We start from the raw sequence: 21,012 nt of genomic DNA on the forward strand, positions 1-21,012 counted from the left end.
TGGGCATATTTTGTGTGGGTAAGCCAAATAAGATCCGTTCTCAGTGCCGTTGGCACCCATACCCTGTAGGTCCCTTTCCGGCGGTCCGTTAGTCGGCATATGTAAGGCCCAATCAATCGACATTTCCTTGATAATGTCTCCACTCGCTCTCCACCAAACTCCTCTCCTTTCAAGTGTTTTATCACGGGCCCAATTCTTTCGTCTAGAGTTTGCGCTTCCGCGATTTTCTTCCAATCTCCCCGTGCAAAACTTTGTATTTCAATTTCTAAGGCCGCAATGAAAAATTCGTTCGCTCTCTCCTCTATTCGCCCCTCCAAAAGTTGTGCGCTCCGACTCAGCCAGTCGGGTGCGATGTTATTCTTTCCCGGGCAGTATTCAATCCTAAAATAGAATTCCTGCAGAGTCAACGCCCATCTCAGCAATCTTTGATTTTGCAAATGTGCTTTCATGAGAAACGTGAGAGCTTTGTGGTCCGATCGGATCACGAATTCCCGCCCCATGAGTATAGTGCGAAGTTTTGTCACCGCCCACACGATCGCCAGGGTTTCTTTTTCCGTCGTGCTATATGCCAACTCTGCTCCCTTCAAGGTCCGACTTGCAAACGTAATCACTCGCTCTTCTCCCTGGTCGTCTACTTGCGATAAGGTGAGCCCTAATCCGGAGTTGCAGGCGTCAGTTTGTAACACCATTCAGCGATTGAAATTGGGGTGCACCAAGAGGGTTATTTTTAGGAACGCTTCCTTCATCCTGAGGAACGCTTCTTCATGCTGCGCGGTCCATTCCCATTTTTTCCCTTTTTTAAGCAATCCCAGTAGGGGCACAGTTAATTGGGAATAGTTTTTGCAAGACTTTGAATAATAGTTACATAGCCCCAAAAAACCCTCGTAACATTTTCACGTTGCGGGGGGAGGGGGCGGAAATCTTGCACCAGTTTGATCCTTTCTGGGTCCGGTTTCACCCCTCCTTCATTAATAATGTACCCTAAGAATGTTACCTCCTTTTGAAAGAAATGTGGCTTGGCTAAGTTCACCGTTAGATTAGCGGCTTGGAACTCCTCAAAAATAATATTGACGTGCTTCAAATGTTCTTCAAATGAGGAGGAGTAGATTATTACATCGTCGACGTAAACTGTGGCAAACGCCGACACCTTGGGCCCCAGAATCTCGTCCAGATACCTAATTAGTGCGGGACCGCTATTTTTTAAACCAAAAGGAACCCTTTTAAACTGATATGTACAGGACCCCAGTCGAAAGGCCGTATATTTCCGGTCGTCCGGGTGCAGCGGGATCTGGAAATACGATTTCGTAAAGTCCGTCGTCGTAAATATCTTCGCACCCCAAAACATTTGCAAGACATCATCCACTCGTGGCGGTACGTCTCTTTCTGGAATGGTAACCGAGTTGAGACGGCGGGCGTCCAAACAAATTCGCACCTTGCCATCTATTTTCTTGACCACCACCAACGGATTGTTGAATGGGCTCGCCGCTTTCTCTATCACTCCTAACTCCATCAATTCGGCTATCTGCTTCTCCACCTCCTCCCTGTAGGCGAATGGGATGGGGTATGACTTCTGGTTATAAGGAGTTTCATCATATAAGCGTATTCGGTGGACGTAACCTATTATCAGCCCCACCGTTCGCTCGAACACCTTCTCATGCCTCTGAAGGCACGCGGAAACTTTTCTCCTCTCCTCTTCTTCCAAGTCAGTCATGCTTTCTATTTTTGCTTTTATCTCTTCGGCGAGTACTGGGCACATGACGGCGGTAGAACACTTTAGCGTGACTGATCCCTCTTCGTCTGCCTCTCCCTCACTGAAGACTTCCACTAAATGCCCGTGCGAAGACGTAACCAACTCCATTTCGTGGCTCGCAAAGTTCAGCACAGCATTATTGTCTTTGAGAAACCCGACGCCCAGTATTATAGGCCGTATAAGGCTCTCAATCACGAGGCACACAACCTCTAATTCCGCTTCTCCTATTTTCATTGCTAGCATGACTTGTTTGGTGATGGGTTTGGATTTTCTTCCATCCGCGCTACGAATCCAAGAACGCGTGATTGGTAGCATAGGCACTCTTACTCCGGCAGCCTGCATCCCCACAATTACGCCACCTGACACGGCATTTACATTGCTCCCCGTGTCAATCAACGCCTTAATCTTTCTTCCGTGTATTTCCACTTCGATTTCTGGGCACTTGTCCCTCTTGACTCTCGCCTCACATCTCTCCTTGGGCCTTTCGATCGGGTGGGAGTCGTTGGCCTCTTCCGTCTCCACCCTCCCTAGTTTCCCGAATCAGTCAGTGGCGAGGTGGACGTTTCCGCCGTCACCTGGGCCATCTGCCATGCATTAGACTGTCTCCGAGTACTCCAATCTCCACCGCCTTCTCTTGGCCGTGCCCCGCTCCTATCCACCGCGGGTTCTCGTGCCGGGGGTGCGTTCGAAGTCGCGTTGGGTTGGAAAAAACCTTCAGTTCTACCGCCTCCTGTGTTCCTCCTTCCATCCGCTCCATCCTCTCTTCTCCTCCCCTCCGGTTCCCGCTGGGTTGGAATAGCTTAATTTACTTTTTCTCGCTCTGCCCTCTCTGGTCATATCTTCCTAGTAATTCCAAGAATCCCTCGATGCATACCATTCTCATGCTTTTCAGTAAATTCCGTATTGCGGGAGGATACTGGCGGGTTAACAAGTGGATTATTTCCCCTTCGTCAACCGGCGGGTTACAGAGCCTTATTAGCGCGATCTTTTCCGTGGCATAGTCACGCATACTAGGCCCCCGTTCCCTCCGGTAGGTTCCCGTCGTTACTCTCACCTTAAAATCGTATTGAGTCGCACTATTTCAGTAACGACTTAAAAAATTCTCTCTGAATTCCTGAATGTCGTCCGGGAGCCGCGCAAGGGAATCAGCCCATGTCTTCGCGCTCCCATCCAACAGCTGGTATAATAGCAGCGATTGCTGGTTTTGGGGTATGTTATACAGATTGCAGTGCGCTTCGAATTGTTTGAGGAATGTGATGGGATGCTCGTGCGCCCGTCCCCGAAATGATATCCGACTAGGAGTTCCCACAATGTTCGGAGCGGGCATCACCATCATCGCCGCTCGCTTCACTTTTTCTAGCTCGGCCCTCAACGCCTGCACTGCTTCATCCCGGCTCCCTTGTTCTTCTCTTCCTTCCTGCTCCACACGGGACGATGCCATAACCGCCACTTTTCCTTCCACTTCGCTCATCCTCTGGTCCATTTCTCTGATTCGACTTTGCGTCGCCTCCCTTATAGCGGCTGAGGTCTCGTCCCGCGACTTCTGTGCTTCTGCTCTCACCCGTTGAATTTCCCCTTTCATCTCCCGGCACTCCCGTTTAACTTCTGCCCTCTCCTTCTCGAACATCAGGTTTACTTTCTCATAAAACTCCTCCCGAATTCCCTGAATCTCAGTTTTAATTTCTTCTCTCATTTCCTCCGTTCTCCTCCCCTTGTCTTTCACTTCCCGCTTGCATTCCAGTATAATCGCCATTATACTCCTCAATGCTGGTTCCTCTGTCTCTGACGCGCCTCTCGACGCCTCTCATATTTTTTCCTCCTGCTTTCCAGTGCCCAGTTCCCACCTGTCCATTATGGCCGAAAACCCCGTCACTAGTTTCTCCTCTTCGCTATCGAGCGAACGCGGCTTATTCCGGTATCCGTGAAATGCGGTTCCTTGGTTATCTCCGCTCTCTTGACTCATACCCGGGTCATTCGTGTATTTCCCTACCTCGTCGAGCCCCACGTTCAGGGCGCCAATGTAACCAGCCCGTTCAATGGGTCCTCCCTTCCCCTGATGCCTACGTCCCAAGGAGGTGGTTATTTGCAAGAAATAAAAAAAAATTGGAAAATTTTGAAATCCCAGGGGGGGGGGGGGGGGGGGAATGGAGTGCAGATACTTTACGTTCTGTCCTTGACGTTACTGCGTCCGTATGGCTCCGCGGTGTCAAACTTCCTTTCCTTGGTTTAAATTATTTCACTCACCACTCACTACAACATCATTGCACTCCTTTTTCTGTCCCCAGTCCTCACCCGCCGCACCTTTTTATGCCGTCCCTAGGGACGGCAGTGTGCGAAAACCAGCCATGGTATCATCCGATTCGATAGCCCGCGAGTTCAAAACAAAGCATACAACATAAAATAAAATGGTTGGTGGCTAACCGTTACAGTATATTAGATATTGATTGCTTTTCGTACACAATGTAACAGTCCAAAACCTATTTTTTGTCTTTGATAACAAGTTATCCATTACAACATTGATTTTCAACACTAATACAGGATTTGTTTCAATCATGCAACATATAGTAGGTTCGAAGATTTTCGCGGCGTTGATCAGATGATCTCTGCATTCTCTTCGGGTTTCCACCGTGTCCGTTGGCTTCTGTCGAAACTGTTCTCGCCAATAGCCAACGGACGCAGTGGAAACCTGAAGAGAATGCAGAGATCATGCAACATAAAGTTTTAAGTCCAAAGTTCGAACTGCAACCGACCTGTTGACGAGCCTTTCCGGAGATACTTCTTCTGAGTGGCTGAAATGTCATCTATCAATGATTTTCCCGAGGTGTAACCCTAATTTTCCACCATTGTTAGGGACTTATTTTTCGGCGAGTAAAAACTAGTGATGTGTTTTTAGAAGGTTAAAACACTTCCATATAATGTAAAAAAAATTCGACATAGTTGCTGTACAAGTAGCCCTCCGGCACGAGAATGTAGGCATCAAACAAAATTGTGCAGATATAATTGTAATACCTTTCCTAATCCAAGTACATCTCACCATATGTAAGTTAATCACAACCAAGTTGATTTTGATCAATCAATTAGAAGGTACCGTATAAGCGTGTGTAAGAGGCGCACCCCTATTTTGAGCATTTCTATGAAGAAAAAAATTTGGCGGCATTTTTTTTATACTACGGTGTTGCAGACGTACCTACGCCCGGAATTTCGACAGTTATCGAACTTTCCTCTTTCAATATTAATTGAAAGAGGAAATTTTGATAACTGCGGCGGTAATAGCGGCATAAGAGGGAGTAGAAAGAGTTCCGATCCTCTCTTCGCATACGCCGTTGCTCTACGATGCTTGTCCTATTCACGAAGAATTTTGTTTAAATGCTCTCGCAGGAGTATTGCAATAGAATTGCAGCCGTGGAAAATTTTAAGGCAAAACACGACAGGCACATAGCATGAACCTTCCCAAGAGCTTGGACAACAATCGGGGCAATCTCAGCGCCGTAGGATAATAACCATGTCGTAGATTTAACGGAACCACACTCGGTCCTCCATCAGCCAATGCCTCTGCCATTTTATTTCCTTTCCGAGACCCCACAGGAAAATAGGAAAACATCAAGTTACAGGGGAACAATGGAAACGTGTTTCATCCCTACCCCGTCTCACCAACTGACCTTGATCAATCTCCCAGTTAATGGAGGCCAAATGCTAGGCGAGTCATCTACTGAGCCCGAAGATATCTCGATAGCTTTCGATAATTGCATGACACGCACGAGGTTCTAAAAAAGAAAGAGATCTAACGCGACGCATATCTGACAGAATTCAAGTTTTTTAAGCTCTAATTGTTTGACACAAAGATTTATAGTTACAACAAGGCTACTAATATTCAAAATATTCCAAACAGGACAATTTCGGAAGAAACAAGCGTAGCATAAGCGCATTCAAACAAGACGAGACGGACTGGAAACTTTAGGCAACGCAAACTGCGTATATCACATTGCTGCGCCTTCGCACCTTCGCTTTGAAGGCAACGACGTCACATGCAAGATCGGACGTGTTCTTTCCGTGCTCCTTCGCTCATAGCCTCGTAGCTTGAAATACGGAGGGGAGGGAGCACGCTCCTTCCCCTCCGTATTTCGTTGCTTGCTTCGAAGACGGAGGGATCGCGCTCCTTCCTCTGGACCTCTCCTTCCGCGCTCTTCACTTATAAGTATTTCTGATTTCTTCCATCCACAATTTAGTCCAACAGTGAACAATGAACACTAGTTCGAATTTTTTAAAGTGCAGGTTTTGACACCAATATAATTTTCAGTTGCAATAATCCTCATATTAGCGTCTGAAGATGATTTTTGGAAAATCAGGTCCTCAGCGTAATGGAAATTACTCGGCAAGACAGATATTTATTTATTTATCACATCCCCCGTAAACAGCACATAACGGCCTTATACAACGAGGGTTTCCAATACAGTGGAACCTGGATAATTCGAACTTCTTTAATTCGAAATCTTCTTTAATTCGAATTTTTCCCGTGGTCCCTAGCATTTTGTATTAAAACAATGCTAAAACATCGTGGATAATTCGAAGTTTATTTTGGATAATTCGAATTTTTAAGTAGCAATAAAATTTTGTTTAAGGCAGTCTGTGGTGAAAGTGGGGCCGTGAACCTACAGGAAGCTAACCAGTGGAAGAGAGATCTGGAAGAGATGATCCAGGACAGAGACCCGAGAAATATTTTTAACGTTGACGAAACCGGTCTTTTTTTTAAATGCACTCCTGACAAAACACTTGCATTTAAAGAAGAAAAGTGCCACGGAGGGAAATTAAGCAAAGAAAGAATCACGCTATTGGTTGGCGCTAATATGGATGGTTCGGAAAAGCTTCCTTTGCTAATGATAGGAAAATCGGCCAATCCTCGTTGCTTTAAAAATGTCAAGTCTAAACCAGTAGAATATGTCAGCAGTTCTAAGGCTTGGATGACAAGTGACCTTTTTGCGAAGTGGCTAATGAAGTTGGACAAAAGGTTTGTTAAAGAAAATCGACAGGTTCTCCTTTTCATCGACAATTGCACGGCACACAACACCATACCTGTAATGGAAAATGTGAAAGTGGTTTTTTTCGCAGCCAACATGACCTCTGTTGTCCAGCCCATGGATCAAGGGATCATAAAAAATTTAAAACACTTTTACAGGGGTTTGTTGGTTGAGAATATCCTGTCCGGGGAAGGAAACGCTCTCAAAATAAAGCTGGATATTTTAGAAGCATCGCGAATGTGTAAACAAGCGTGGGACAAAGTGAAACCGGAAACAATAAAAAACTGTTTTAAAAAGGCAGGTTTTGTTAAAACCGACGAAGAAAGCGCCGAAAGAACGGAATTGGATGAAATTCTACCAATCGACGGCTGGGAGGATGTGGCACCCAATCCAATCATCTTGTACGAGGACTTTCTGAATGTGGACGAGAATGTCGCTGTGTGCGGAGAACTAACTGACGCCGACATCGTAGCAGAAGTCCTAGACACCGAGACACAAAATAATGAAGGATCGGGGGACGAGATAGAGGGGTCACGAGCCGATGAAGAAGAAACGCCAGTACCGAGTGCAGCCGACGCTATGGACTACCTGAGAGAAATTCGGCGATTTGTGGAGAGCAGAAATAATGTTGGTGATGTGCAATTTAAATCATTAGATGTTTTAGCATCATTTATAACGGCCGAGAGATTAAATTCAAAGAAACAGGCCAAAATCTCTTCTTTTTTTGTAAAACAATAGGTTAGGGCCTATAAATTTATGTTTATTGTTTATTCAGTTAATATAGTGTCCAGACTTTTAGTTCTCTTTGATCGATGTTTTATATTTCAGTTCTGTATAGATTTTTGCTTTTATTTCGCTATGGACTATTGGTAATCGTGCGTAGTTTGCAAACTGCAGTCATGCAGTGCAGTTCAGCTATTGCTGAGGACATTTTAAGGTTAGTTAAGATTGTTTACTTAATTTCGTTGCCGTTTGAGCGATTGAAAGTTATTTTTATTGTATACTATTACTGTAATAGGCATTATTCAATAAATTAATGATCAAATAGTATCAATAAAGTTAATAGTTTTCATTTAAAACGTGTTATTATTGTTTACTTCCCCGGTTATAAGAACTTCTTTAATTCGAATTTTTGGATAATTCGAAGTTTTTAGCTGGTCCCTTGAGATTCGAATTATCCAAGTTCCACTGTATTAACAAATTACAACACAAACATCCATGCCCTGGATAGGGATCACCTACCCAGGAGGGATTCGAACCCACGACCTACGGTTTGGCAGGCGAGGACTTTACCCCACCGCCACCGAGGCCGGCTGCCGATATTGACTATTACTATATTAGATATTGACTATTGACCAGGTATGCCATTCAAAAATACGCGTTTCTCTACGTTTGATAACCGATTACTATATGCAGTATAAATGCCGCGGGATGCCCACTCGCGGCAGTAAATTTAGCGCGCCCTCCGAAGCAAAAAACCCCCGCGCGATCTTTTCCATGTGCACCTCTGGGGTACCGATGTGACGGCGCGATGCTTACAAGAATAGCAAACAGGAGCATTTTAAAAATACGTCACTAAGGGAGAAACTCCCCTGCCTGCCGCTTTTTTTTGACCTAGGATTACAGACGACTGACTCACACTGAAAACCAAGGCCACTCAGTTCCCCTTGGACTTGCGGCCGGTGAAGGGGAGGGGGGGAAGATAAGATGTTTGTGTAAGAGGCGGACCCTCATTTTCGGCTGCAATTTCTGGGAAAAAAGGTGCGCCTCTTACACGCGCTTATACGGTAAATAAGAAGATTTGATTATTTCCAAAGCAGAAAAAAGGAACAGTGTGCTAATCAGTAATAAGGTCTCATACATCACCAAATGTGATAATGTGTTGGAGGACACCTCATTTGTGATTCTCCCCCGTAATCCAACAGATAGATTCCAAAAAAGTGCTAAAAAAGATTCATCTTCCTGCTCTAATTTTATAAGTTAGCCCTTAAATTAAATATCATATTTAGGCAATTGCCTGGTTTTTCACCAAAATATAATATTAATAGCTCCATCATTTTGTCACCAAAACTTCAACACCTCACATTACCATCCAACTCCAAGCTAGTTTCATTTGACGTAAAAAATCTATCTACTTCTGTACCTATACAAACAACCTTGTTGCTTATGAGAGACTTACTGAGAGACTACAACATTGAAAACACTGTGTCTTGTGAACTTCGTTGTCTAATGGAACAGTGTGCCAGTCAAAATTATTTTTTGTACAATCAGCATATTTATCACCAAATTGACGGCCTTGCGATATGGTCCCCCCTTTCACCAGTGGAGGCGCGTGCGTATACGCATGTTAGCAAGTGCACACCCAAAGATGAATAAATTATAAAAGAAAACTATTCCTTTGCAACGCGAAGGATAAAAGTACTGTCTGCATATGCAAGAAACATGAGCCTCCGAACGCTACAGCTATCTCCTTTTCGAATGCACCGCTCTACAAGTATGCGATCCCGTGGCATCATGCCGGGCGCATTTTCGGTCTGTGCGATCGCTTGAGGGAGCTCTGGCGGGACGAGGTAAGCCGGGGAGGGGGGGGGGGGGGGGGGGGGGGAGCAGAGACTCAAAACCATGCGAATGCGCACGCGCATGTTTTTGGTGACTGACTAGCAGGTAGTGGTGTAGCCGCCACCTACACTGCCTGCGCCCAGGATCCTGATCCTAGTCCGTCTACAGAGCCATCTGTATAGCCGTTTTCTACACTACTTCCTCATAGGGTGTAAGGAAAAGAGAATGAATTTCAACTACCGTCACTTGTAAAGGTGTGTTGAGAATAATTATTTTCATACATGCTAATATTATTTCTGTTCATGCAATTTTAAGGGTAGAGTGTACCAGTGATATGTTTTGCTTGCTATGTATTCTATTACGACGAAATATGACGTTCATGGATTAGGATTAACATAATATAATTAAATCATCCTATATCTGCTCTAATGCACACCCTAGATAAATTACCACCAGCCGCCACTGCCTTTCACCTGTAATAGCCGAAATATTTATGGACACTTCAGAACGCCAATTATTTGATTCGGGCATTCTATCTTATCCAACATCTTCTGGTACCGTTATGTTGACTATATCATCTGCCGCTGGACCGGAAGTGTCAGACAATTAGAGAATTTTCTGTATCTTTTAAATGCTGAACATCCTAATACAGTAGACTCTAGTTAATACGAACAACGTTATTACAAAGTTCTCGTTTTTACGAAGTAAATCGTTGGTCCCGATGAAAAGGTCTATCCAAGCTATAGTAAAAGAAACGTTACTACGAAATTTTTGTTTTTACGAAATTACGAACCTCAGTCCCGGTCCCGGCGGTTAAAAAATGAACTTTATTATGAGGTTCCACGCATAAACAACGGCATTTAGGTTGATATTCACTACACTTAAGTTTTAATAATCGTGCCACTTTCAAGTTCTTCTCGTGTACTGTGCCTAAGAGTGTCAATTATGGTTCTTTATTCAGTTTTCACGCAACATCATATAACTAGCTTCATTCCTGTGTAGTCATGGTGACCCACTCATAACCGTTCGTAAATTGGATGTACAGTTAGTCCTCTTCCTATGCACATTCGATTTACGAATTTTCAGAGATACGAGCATTCAAAATTTTCAAATTTTGATTTTTGGCACCTTTCGATTTGGCCGATACTACACGGTGTGGTGCTGGGAAACTCTCACTGTAATCACAATCTGAACAAGGTATAATCAAATCCGGTGTGAATTTAGGAACTGTTCAGCGTTTCGCCCGTTCGTTGTCACTGCGGGGAGCTATTTTTTCGGCTCCGGATGCATCGCACGCCCCGCTAGACCAGTTCGTCACAATCGTGAGTTAGCGCATACGTGTAATGCAGTGTTGCATTCTGCAGGATAACCGTACTCCTCGATTACTGACATACAGTCCAGCTGGCGAGAGTTGTCCGATTAAGGCACAATAGGAGGGGGGATAACCCTGCGCCAGCACGGTTTAAAGCCAATCGCTGACCCCCAAACCTCACGCCCTCGCCTAGCCATAAAACGTTGTCAAATGCATAAAGGAGCACCGAAATAAGCCTGATCCACCAAAACTAGCCCATTCTTGGAAACACCAAAACAAGTGATTGTTCCTTTAGGTCTTTCACGCTCGTCGTCCTTTCCGGTGCTTTTCTTCACGGAATCCTTTGTAAGCATTTCCCTTTCTTACCTGGCAGCCTTGCCCTCTACCCAGACCTAGACCATTTTGTCTGTCATTGGACAACTCTCGGCTCCCGGACTGTAAGTTCATCAACCTAGGAACTAGGTCTTGGAACGCATCTAGTTCGTATATCGGATTTATTGCATTCGAGAAGCTATCAACCCTCGATTGTGTCATGCTGCATTCTTCTGTTGAAACACTGGAACAAATTTTCTGTTTATATATGCTTCCGCGTAATTTAATCGTGTTTATAATATACTGTTTTTTTTTTTCGAAGATCCATAAAAGAAACGTTCCTACGAACTTTGTTATTACGAACCTGCGGTTTTTCGGTCCCGTGAACTTCGCAATAACGAGAGTCTACTGTATTACCTTTACAATAGAAATAGAATCCATAAAGCAACTAAACTTTCTCGATCTCTCCATATCCATAGTTGGCGACAAAAATGAATTTGGTGTATACAGAAACACTAGCTATAGTGATACAATTATTCCGAGTTACTCATGCCATCCAACCTCCCAAAAGTTATCCTCCTTTCATTCTATGTTACATAGATAGGTCAATCTACCTTTAAATGCAGTCAATTTCAATTGTGAACTTTCCACAATGAAATCAATTGCAATTTCAAATGGCTACAGCTTAAATACTTTAACTAAAATCCTTCAGAGAAAGAAGAAAACGCGAGCCATTTCACAGCTTTGCTCCATTCCCCCATCACAGAGAATTCTAAAAATTGGTGCTGGTCATTGTTTGTGGGAGACCTTTCCAACAGGTTTGCTCACAAATTCTCCAAAAATAAATTCAATGTTTCTTTCTACAACCCTTGCACTCTCGGTAAAGTTATGTGTCGTAACAAAGACAAAATATGTAGAACCCACCCATCAATCCGGCATTTACAAAGTTAATTGTGAATCATGCAACGTGTGTTACATTGGCCAAACAGGCAGAATTTTCATCATCAGAATGAAAGAACATAGAAGGTGCAGGAAAATTGGGATGAAACGTCACTTCTCACCAAAAATTTGCAACAGACTTTACATTCTTGCCATTTTCAACCAGAATTTTCTACACCCCTTCAGTAAGGGTGCAAGGCTTGATGTTTTAGAGCAATTTGAAATAGCACAAATTAATACAAATATTCTCCTCAGTGAACAAGTGCTTGTCACCAACTCTCCTCTCCTTAGGAGCCCCTTCCCGAAAACAAATGGTCAAATTCTTTCTTCAACCACTCCTTAACCAACTCCAACCTCCACAGTGTCTTTCTTTCCGTCCGCCCACCCTCTCTCTCTCCGTATTGTGTTGACCATTTTTTCAGCCTGCAATCCCTTCCCGGTGCCCCTGATAATTCTCACTTCTTTCTCAGCTACCCTTCGGCTACTCCTTTCCACTGCCTCTTTCCTGCTTCGCTACTTACTGCCACCTCTCCATTTCTAACGACCTCTCTTTCTACCCTACCCCTCTTTTTACTCCTCTCAACCCCCCCTGTGGATTTCCCGTACCTCTTCACTTGTATCTTTTCCCACTGTCTCCACTCTGTATGCCTGATTCCCACCCCTTCTTCAAACATGTCTCCGCTTTTGCATCAAATTTTCAGTGTAGAACTAATTCACAGGTAATATTTCCTTGCCTAATTATATGGAGTGGAGAAAGTATCACAAAGTGGCTCAGTATCATGTCTTCCGACAAAATTTGCAAGCAATTCTTTGCATGCTGCATGCTGGTGATTGATCACCCCCTGCCAAACACCCTAAAGGTGGCTCGCAGGGTATTATGTAGATATAGATGAAAATACCATCAGCGATATTATCTATGTATCAAATTTGCCAATGTTCCAGTAACGCATTGCGGAAGGCTGTAGCACTTCGTCAAAGGAATCATTCTGTCTCGCATAGTATTACACTGCTAAATGTAAAACCTCTCCAACATCAATTCGATATTCAAGCATATCTCCTCTCACAATTTCATCAAAAACTGTGGTGGTGGAGTGAATACTTCCGTGACCCTATCTAACTGATATCCTATTCGTTTAGTTATGCAAATATATATTTATAGGGCCTGGGACCCCCCTGAAAATTCCCCCTCTCTTGTGCTTGGCTTTCGGACAGCATTCTTTGAAGTGCATGAGACAATTTAAACACTTATTTACAGCTGCATGTTGTAAAACTGTTTTCAGTTGGAATGAGGAAAGCCAAGCAGAGGGAAGATTCGTGTAAGACGCAGCTCACCAGGCGAGAAAAAAATCCCCTATAGGACCCAGCCTATTGCCCGATTCTGCTTGCTGGTAGGAGTGAGCCTATTCTCTCAGCCCGATGTAAACATCGCCTTCCCTTTCTTTGATGCTTGGGAGACTGGCGGAGGGTTAGGAAGAGGGGAGGGCGGGAAGGAAAGAGGATAGGCAAGGGACAGGAAAAGACCTTGAACGTGGTCTCTCTCGCCTCTTGCTCGCCACTCCGGGGCCATCTATCCGCTGTTTGAGAATTAAAACAGTCGATACGATTTCCTCCTATGCCGTGAGCCCTCTAGAATATACTTACTCTATGGTATTATCAAAATTTTCGTAATATCCTGCTTCGTATAATCAAGAGTTTACGGTAATAGAATGATCACATAAATGCACTAATTTCCCAGAAAAGTGGTTTCATTGGCTGTGCATCACAATAATGATTGGTAAAGCCATGCTTTGCATGATTTTTATTTAGTGCAGCACTTGTAAATTGAATGGCTAGTTTTTCATTAAGTCGACGAAATTTAGTGATTAAAAACAACATCGCCTTTTATCTAAATTTATGATTAAGTTTATTGGAAAGAAATGTCTCCGCTACCACACCTATCCTGTTCCTATATAGGTGTTGACAATAGGTTTATTGGCTATTACTTGCTCCACCTCCGGCAAAGCAACATTTTGCTATAGGGTCATTTCATCTCAAATCAGGCAGATAGTGAAAAATCATGTCAGGTGACCATCACCGATTTCTCTGAAACTTATATATGTGAAAGCAGTACCCTTATGATGAATAATGATGCCTTTATCTCAGCTCAGAACTGAACCGTCATAAAGTTACTGTCCTTTGAACATTGCGGTGTCAGGCCTCAGAGTAAAAAATGAAAAATCACATAAATGCTGATTACTAAGGAACCATGGTCCATAAAGCAGTGGTTATAGTTTCATTTTGAAGAGAATTCATTTATGCATATTATGGCATAACTTGCAAGTCATTTGAAGCAATAATAAACAAATAGGACTTGTTTAAACAATAAAAATTAGTCATTATTTAACAATTTATTACTAAAAAAGGCCACCTTTTATTTTCTTTAAAATTTATCAGCGGGTAGTTTAAATGCTCTGCTTTCAATTAAAAAAATAAAAAAGGTAGTATTTTTATACTTTTTGTTTTAAGGCATGTCAAAGTTAGGCATGTTTTCGACTCTTTTACACCAAGATTGCATACCTTCACGGGGGAAAAATGAAGTTTCATTCTACTTAGCATTCATAACAGTGAAAAGTTCATATCTGAATGATTGGTTACATCAATTGAGTGAAAGAAAGTTCAATCTTGTTTACTTCCATGGCATATAATGTGTGCAAACACCCACTGCTACTGGCTGGAAATGGTGAATGAGTCACAATTTGCACAGAGTATTTTTCAATGGCACTTCACATAAGTCTTCTACTTTGGGCCATGTGGAACAATTCGATGGACATTGTGGATGTATAAGTAAGACACTAATGTCATTCTCTTCTAAACACACTGCAGTGATTTTAGAAATTCACCAGGTTTTTCGGAAACACACAATGAAGTCATTCATGGTGAAATCTTGAGTACAGGTGCTCCTTTCACCTAATTATTTTTTTTGTCTAAATCGAGCTAGTTAACATGTGTAAAATGCAAGTTTCATATTAGGCAAGAATTTACTTACTTAAAGAAAGTGATAAATGTGAAACATGTACTTCGTGAGAAAATAATATCTCCGCAGCTTTTCAAGAAGCGAGAGTGAAATGTCTATCAGTGACCATGTTCAAATTTTATCACTCTTTTCCACAAGTTAATCTAAACAACATAATATGGCTGCTTTTCCAGTTTCAACCAAACATACAATTGAGATATCATGCATAGCTAAAAAACAACTAGGAATATGGGCCAATGCTGATGTATACTTTTGGACATTGTATCCTCTTCCTCATAGTGCTCAATCGACATTGAGCTCTCATTTTACTTGGATGATGATAAAGATTGTTCTTGTGTAACTCCCAATCAGCAAGATGTGTTCACTGCCATTGAGAATCATTCAGAAAAATTCATTGTTGAAGTTTAGGATTGAACCAAGAAAGGTACTACTATAGATCACTACTATATCCGGAAAATAGAAAGGGAAGCTATTCAAAAAGAGAAGTTGGTAACACTAATTGGTGTGGCATTGGTGCTTCATTTTGACTTTTCCGAGAATTGGAGTGTGATTCTTCCAGATTAAGTATGTACAACCCTATCACTGGCAAAAAGTACAGATATCAATATTTACATGTGTGGAATATAATAACTAAGGTATGCTGGCACTTTAGATTATTTCTCACATGACACTGCACATGCTTTTCTTAGGATGAATCAAATATAAGAGCAATTGTGTAAAAAGATAATCTTATGGAGAAATAAATCATATTTATTTTATAAAGGTCAGCCGCTAATAAAAAATAAAACAGATTTCAGATATTTGACTTGGAGAAAGGTCTTAAACGGGAAGAAAGTCATAGGTGGTTGTTCAGTGCAACTGGTCATGAATAGGGGCCATCTGATAGAGTTGTAAGAATTGGTCAAAAATTATGCCACAAACTAAAACCTGAGATATTTCAATTGTAGCAAGTAAATTCAAAAAAGTCCTTTGTAGAACATGTGAGTATATCCTTGCCTAATATCAAACTTTTGCATTTGACACATGCTAAACTAGCCGAATAGGGTAATTTCCTTCATCAAAGAAAACAAAAGGCATTGTTTGCGATTCATTACCCACCTTTAGTGTATTCATAATATACAAATTATTTGATTTTTAGAAATCCCTGTTTAGACGAATTTTAATGGTCAATTATAACCTCATTCGAAAAAGGCCAGATTGGCGCCCATGCGATGCCACTCCAAGTGAAGTCACAGGGACCTAGATGCTATTCGAGTAGTCAGGAGTTTTATATCATCTGAGATTACCAATGTATACATGAGGCAAAGAGCTCGGGGAAACATCCCTTAAAAATCACCTATTAAAACTGCTTTTAGTCAGAGAGTTTCCTTTGTTTGATAGGGTATTAATAATCCTTATTTAAACCAAGCACTACCTGCTACTGCCATGCTCGGCAGCAAGCAGCCAGTGGCCAATCTAAAAGCGTGAAATATGTACTCCAGGAGTAATATCTTTCGATTTAGGCAATAAGCAATAATAGGAAACCACCCTATGTAGACAAAAAAATGATTGGGTGAAAGGAGCACCTGTACATGGCATCAGCAGTTTCATGTTTTGGTAGTTCACAGACACGGGACAACTATAGCTCTCTCTGTAATCCACACAATCAAACAGGCTGTGACACTAACAAAATCAGATATAAAGACATACAGTACTCAAAATCTCACTATGAATGACTTCATCGTGTGCTTCCAAAAAACCTGGTGAATTTCTAAAATCACTGCAGTGTGTTTAGAAGAGAATGACATTAGTGTCTTACTTATACATCCACAATGTCCATCGAATTGTTACACATGGCCTAAAGTAGAAGACTTATGTAAAGTGCCATTGAAAAATACTCTGTGCAAATTGCGACTCATTCACCGTTTCCAGCCAGTAGCAGTGGGTGTTTGCACACATTATATGCCATGGAAGTAAACAAGATTGAACTTTCTTTCACTCAATTGATGTAACCAATCATTCAGATATGAACTTTTCACTGTTATGAATGCTAAGTAGAATGAAACTTCATTTTTGAAGGTATGCAATCTTGGTGCAAAAGAGTCGAAAACATGCCTAACTTTGACATGCCTTAAAACAAAAAGTATAAAAATACTACCTTTTTTATTTTTTTAATTGAAAGCAGAACATTTAAACTACCCGCTGATAAATTTTAAAGAAAATAAAAGGTGGCCTTTTTTAGTAATAAATTGTTAAATAATGACTAATTTTTATTGTTTAAACAAGTCCTATTTGTTTATTATTGCTTCAAATGACTTGCAAGTTATGCCATAATATGCATAAATGAATTCTCTTCAAAATGAAACTATAACCACTGCTTTATGGACCATGGTTCCTTAGTAATCAGCATTTATGTGATTTTTCATTTTTTACTCTGAGGCCTGACACCGCAATGTTCAAAGGACAGTAACTTTATGACGGTTCAGTTCTGAGCTGAGATAAAGGCATCATTATTCATCATAAGGGTACTGCTTTCACATATATAAGTTTCAGAGAAATCGGTGATGGTAACCTGACATGATTTTGCACTATCTGCCTGATTTGAGATGAAATCCCCCTATAGCGAGTCTTTATTTTAGCACCGTGGGGTCTTGTTTTATCGAGATTGCACTGTAATATGCATGTTTCACAACTGCTACCGAAAAATTTATGAAAGATTTCATTCCCTTTAAAGTATTTGTTGGTCTATGATATAATGCCCTTTAGCTGAAAACCCTAAAAATAACCATAGAACTTCGTTTAAAAGTTCTAGAGGAATTGCTAAATGAAAGGTCTACATTGATTAACAGACATTTGCTGCAATACTAACAATTAAAAAAAATTAAAATCACACCAGTAACAATAAACAGACCGCAAAAGTACGCCGTGATGGCTTCGGGAAACAGATCGAGAATTATATTTGCCCAGTTGCCGAGGAAAGGGTACGGCACCCCGCTAGGAAAGGTCATTAAGTGGAGGAAGCAACTACCTGGACAATTCCTTCCCGAGAAACAACTCCGTACAGGGTGAAAAAGAAATGCTCAAAGCCTTCGTACAGCCAAAAGCAACTTCCCATGAAGGAGCCCGGCGCGAAAGGGTTAACACTGTGCAGGGGTTTTAAGAGTCAATAAATCAATAACAAGTAATGGCAAGGTATTTTATATCCCTGCCGAAATGAAGTGATAATTAAATATTTTATCAGGCGTAAATGGGCTTTGTTTTAATTAAATGGAACATTTAATTCCATTTAAACAAACAAAAAAAAGAAAAATTATCGACACTTCATAGACTAAGACCTAAATAAGAAAATAGAGTCTGACAGGCTCAGAGCGAATACTCGCTTTCTGAAAAGGGGCGTGAGCCCTGCAGGGTTAAATTCATGCAAATACAGTATAATAGGGTGGTTTCCTATTATTTTTTTATTGCCTAAATCGAAAGATTATTACTCCTGGAGTACGTATTTCACGCTTTTAGATTTTTAAATGACGATATCTATTTTTCGCGATTAAATGAAAAGTGAAAATTTTCAAGTGCGCGAAAACGCGACGCTTCAGTATGAATGTCAGGAAGTCTCTCCGTGTGACGTATTTCTGGTTCCCCCTTCCGCCCTGCGAGGTGACCTTGAGGCGAGGCTTAGCTCTGATACGACGCAGGCTGCTAGCGGCTAGCCTAGTACCCTGCTGGCTGGTAGCGCTTGGCTTAAATAAGGATTATTAATAACTTATCAAACGAGGAAAACTTTCCGACCTTAGCCAGTTTTAATAAGTGATTGTTAAGACATGTTTCCCTGAGCTCTGCGCCTCATGCATGCAATGGTAACCTCAGACGACGTATAACTCCTATCTCCTCTAGATATTATAATATAGGTATAGAAACTAGGTCCCTGTGACGTCACGCGGAGTGGCATCGCATGGGCGCCAATCTGGCCCTTTTCAAATGAGGATAAAAATTGACCATTGCCATTCGTCTAACCCGGTATTTCTAAAACAAAATAATTTGTATATTATGAATACACTAATGGTGGGTAACGAATCGCAATCAATGCCTTTCGTTTTCTTTGATGAAGGAAACCACCCTATTAATGTTGCACACAGAAATTTTAAATTGCCAATTCTCTTCCTCTCTGCATAAGTAGCTTCTTAGTTATTACTGAAAATTAAGTGATTGTGGTGCAAAGGTCTCTTGCGGCATTTTACAAAAATATCCAAAAAGCAATAGCAACTATACTTGTAACTGTATCTGGTAACTCTTTACAATAGTAACCAGTACTTGTAAATAATTAAAACTTTTTAAAATTTACTTTAAGTGAGCCCATTTATGTATTTTTTGGTACTTCTACCCATTTCTGGAAATGAAAAGTCAATATTTCTAAAGATATAAAACAATTTTAAACCATAACTTCAAAGAAATAAATACCTGCGATTCGAGCATCTTTTCCTCAAATGGAGGCAGTGCATATGGTTGCATACTGCACGGATCCTTTCCAACAAAGTATACGACGTCCTTTGTCTCTCCACTCTCATTGCATGATTTCCTCAACTGCACCTCAACATTATTATCCCAAACCTCAATGTTCACAGAAATAGCTTCCGATGAATTCACATCAGTGACAGGCCACACAGACTGAGGAAATCCAACACAAAAAGCAAAGTTTTGAGGGAAAAAACCGGCACCAACAGATGAAAAAATTACATGAATGCAACTGACATGTGTATCACACGATACGGCATCACAAGGAGGGCTTTCATCTTCTTCACCGATCACGATACTATCCCTGAGCTTATCACTCAATTGACTCTCCACTGCGTTGTCATCATTCCTCCATCCAGTCCAGTCACAAAAATGTTCCCGTTTCTTCTCACCAATCACCAAACCACTAGGCTTGACAATTGGACTTGATGATAGCATCCCCACAGTCCGGTATTCATTGCACACTGATCCATTTTCCGGAGCTAAAGAAATGCCACACGGGAGATAACCCAGAGATGAATTTTTCACAGCAGCATTGATGGGGACTTCTAATTCATTGATCACCTTTTTCTTCACTGAAGAAGGATCAACATTCTTGGCTTGAAGAACAAAGGTAATGATCACACAGTCGTCTTCTCTGAGACAATTGCACGAAAATGGAGGGACAGTATACTGGATCCCGGGTAGAAGCAAGCCTTGAATCGTCACTGGGCATTTCACTGCAGCTATTCCACCAATAACATATCCTTCCTCGGGAACTTTGTGAGGGAATTGAGCACCTTGAGCATTGCCTGTTGGCTCAACTCTCGTTTCTTCTTCACATGCTTCCTTTATCAGATTTCCTGATCCAGTCATCACCTCATCCATATGTAGTTGCACTGTTGGGTTACCAACAGAAACACTGTTGCAGTGCACACTATCATCAGCATCAACATTTAATTGGCATTTCGCATCACTGGCAGCAATTCCTTGAGCAGGCTCCTCCTCCACTGCCAATTCCCCTCCCTCCACTGCCAATTCCCCTCCCTCCACTGCCATTTCCCCTCCCTCCATGGCCCTTTCGTCTTCTTCACTGCCGCTGCTCCCTCGGCCACAACACAAGTCACTCTCCACTCCGCTATCGCCCTCGGAGAGCGCACATTTCTTCACCACCACCTTTTCACGATCAACCAATAGCGTCACTATGAGCTTCCCTGCTTCTCGATCAAATTTAGCATTTCCCTTGGTTTCTTGAATTGGGTAAGCAAGCCTCAGTTCAAGTTTATACCTGTTCAAATGAGAGAAAGGACAATAAATTAACATAAGGTAATTGATTAGCAGCAAAGTTTCTTGGGTTACCCACCAGGATTTAAATTTGGGTAAATGGTCTGAACATATAAATGGCAGAGTATGCCATGGTTCTCAGGGGTAGAATATGGAGCCAAATGATTAGCAGTAATGCACTCGAGTGCCATTCTGGCAGACCCTCATTGATTGTTCTTCGATTGGTGTTGTCGTCATCTGTGGTGATGGCATAAACGACTCTTTTTGTGGTGCTGCATCACCGCTCATAGCACACTCCTGAGAGCTGCTCGCACAGTGCGACTCAGCAAAGTGCTTCTGGGTTGAGGGGAGGGGGAAGAGG

At 41.9% G+C, this 21,012-nt stretch overlaps 1 protein-coding gene across 4 annotated transcripts in view; it reads right to left on the bottom strand.

The window, feature by feature from the left end:
- LOC124164342 (protein kintoun) overlaps positions 1-21,012 on the bottom strand; it is a 103,409-nt gene that overhangs the window by 20,509 nt on the left and 61,888 nt on the right. For all 4 annotated transcript variants that reach the window (XM_046541622.1, XM_046541626.1, XM_046541625.1 and 1 more), the window contains exon 3: positions 19,335-20,655. In XM_046541622.1, coding sequence (XP_046397578.1) covers positions 19,335-20,655 — 1,321 coding nt within the window. The remainder of the gene's footprint in view (positions 1-19,334; positions 20,656-21,012) is intronic.

This window comes from Ischnura elegans, chromosome 8 (assembly GCF_921293095.1).
Source record: "Ischnura elegans chromosome 8, ioIscEleg1.1, whole genome shotgun sequence".
Classification (NCBI taxonomy): Eukaryota; Metazoa; Arthropoda; class Insecta; order Odonata; family Coenagrionidae; genus Ischnura; species Ischnura elegans.